The sequence below is a fragment of the Arachis ipaensis genome, chromosome B08, assembly GCF_000816755.2.
Source record: "Arachis ipaensis cultivar K30076 chromosome B08, Araip1.1, whole genome shotgun sequence".
NCBI lineage: Eukaryota > Viridiplantae > Streptophyta > Magnoliopsida > Fabales > Fabaceae > Arachis > Arachis ipaensis.
The window spans coordinates 25,260,215-25,262,273 of record NC_029792.2 but is presented as its reverse complement, the minus strand read 5'-3'; the positions used below and the strand labels follow the sequence as shown (position 1 = coordinate 25,262,273).

Here is a 2,059-nt window from a genome sequence, read left to right as displayed (position 1 = left end):
ATGGGATATTTAATTTGCTTCCTGCATGTTTAGATTAGAATATATGTATATAATTATACATGATGGACATTGAATGAATGAAAAAAGCAATTCTAGTCACTATCGGCTCTGAAACTGAGGACTGAACTGTGTGTATGGTAGTTGTATCTATTGCATGTTCAGCTATGTGATGTACAGTGTCGTTGTGAAAGAGAATAGATAGTAGTTATAATACTTATATAATAGGTAAAATGAAATAATTAATTCAATTACTATCATTGTCATGTTTATGAATTTGTTAAAAAGCTAAAATGGGTACGATGATTGACTTGATTTCTATTTTTTATTGCATTTTTTGTGCTGGTTAGTGAGTTTTTATGTACATGATATTTACTAAGGATTTATCTTATTATTTTTTTTAGATTTCTACGTTTATTTTGGAATTATAGGCCATGCAACTATCGGATATTACTGAGGTTGGAAGTGAAGAGATGGATCTTAGTTACGAAGTTTGGATTCTAGTTTAATTTTGTATAGTCATGATTTGCATGTTTGATTTGAAAATTAATGGCATTGATTTTTTTATCTGAAACGTAGTTACCGGATCACGGTTTCCTTCAGGAGACGAAATACCAAGAGTTGGAATACGGTTTGCGCAGTTACAATTGGCTCATGAATTCTATGTTACCTACGCAAAGAAAGTAGGATTTGCAAATAAGATAAGGACGACAACATGTGACAAGATCACAAAGAAACCCGTTAACCAAGCTATCCACTGTAATTGGGATGGGTTTCGCAGGTTTCGTTGTGAGTGCAATCTTTCTGAGAGTTCAGATGTGTTGTGCTGTCACTATCTTGTAGTTTTCTATTCATATAAAGTGTATAAAGTACCTACCTATTATGTTCTCCCTCGATGGAGCAAGAACATAAAGTGCAAGCATACTTATGTCAAGAGTAGTCACGACGTCAGTCGGTCGGATGAGAGTCATATTGCATTCAGGGGATTATGTGCACACTTCTACAATATTGCTCAAGAGTTCGTCAATGATGATGACAAAACAGCATTGCTACATGCTGCTCTGGAAGAAACAAGGGCCAAGCTGACCACACACCGTGCTAAGAAGAGGTCCGAGAGTGTGGCGGACACCCACACCAGCATTGGCTCACAGAGTTCGAACGTTGTCGGTGTAGTCGACATCCAAGGCCCATCGAAGGTCATCACAAAGGATCGACTAAAGAGTAAGAGGCTCGGTGCTGCCCTGGAGAAGTCCTTCAAGAAATCTGCTCGGAGGAAAAACAAGAATGCCTCCCCCAGTATATGTTTGTATCAATCTCGACCTTGCACATTTATTTGGTATAGTACTATGCAAGAAGTTAATTGTTGTCATTTTTTGTGTTGTTTAGCAAGTGGTTTGTCCAGAGGCATCTCAAGATATAAACTTCGGTGCTGTTGTTGGCCGGAATGAGCCCCAACAACTTGGTGGCTTCATGTCTTTGTTAAGCTCCTTCGACAAAAGTTAGAATATGTTGGATATGGGTACGCTTGCGTTTATTTTTAATCTCCATGTATATAGGGTTCCGATTGGTATTCATTTATTATCAAGGTTAGATGAAGAGGGTGGGTTTATGTTATAAATATATATTTTTAAGATTTATATGCAATTGTTGCAAGAGTCTATACTTGATTAATTTCCATGAACCATTGTACTTTGGCCGGAATGAACCATTTTACTTTATTAATTTCAATGAACTGAATTCATAATGATTATACATGATGGTTATTCTTTATCTTACAAGTAAGGTTATTAAATTTGTTAGAAATTACTTTATGCTATACTACATAGTCATTCGGTACGTACCTAGTCGTTTTAGATAGTGATAACCTGGTTATCTTTATTTAGATACGTTGGATGTTCATTTCTATACGTGATCAGATGTTCACCTTTGTTATGAACGTGGATGGTTATTCTTGGGTGCTTAGTTGTATTTGATGCTTGTTGGTTATGCTTTATCTGACTATCATGGTTATCAAATTTGTTACAAGTTTCAAAATGTTATTTTACATGGTCATTTGGTATGT

General features: G+C 35.8%; 1 protein-coding gene across 1 annotated transcript; it reads left to right on the top strand.

Annotated features, from left to right (window-relative positions):
- LOC107610794 (protein FAR1-RELATED SEQUENCE 2-like) lies at positions 291-1,500 on the top strand. Its single transcript, XM_016312796.1, has 3 exons — positions 291-294; positions 577-1,293; positions 1,400-1,500. The coding sequence occupies exons 1-3, from the start codon at positions 291-293 to the stop codon at positions 1,498-1,500; spliced, it is 822 nt and encodes a 273-aa protein (XP_016168282.1).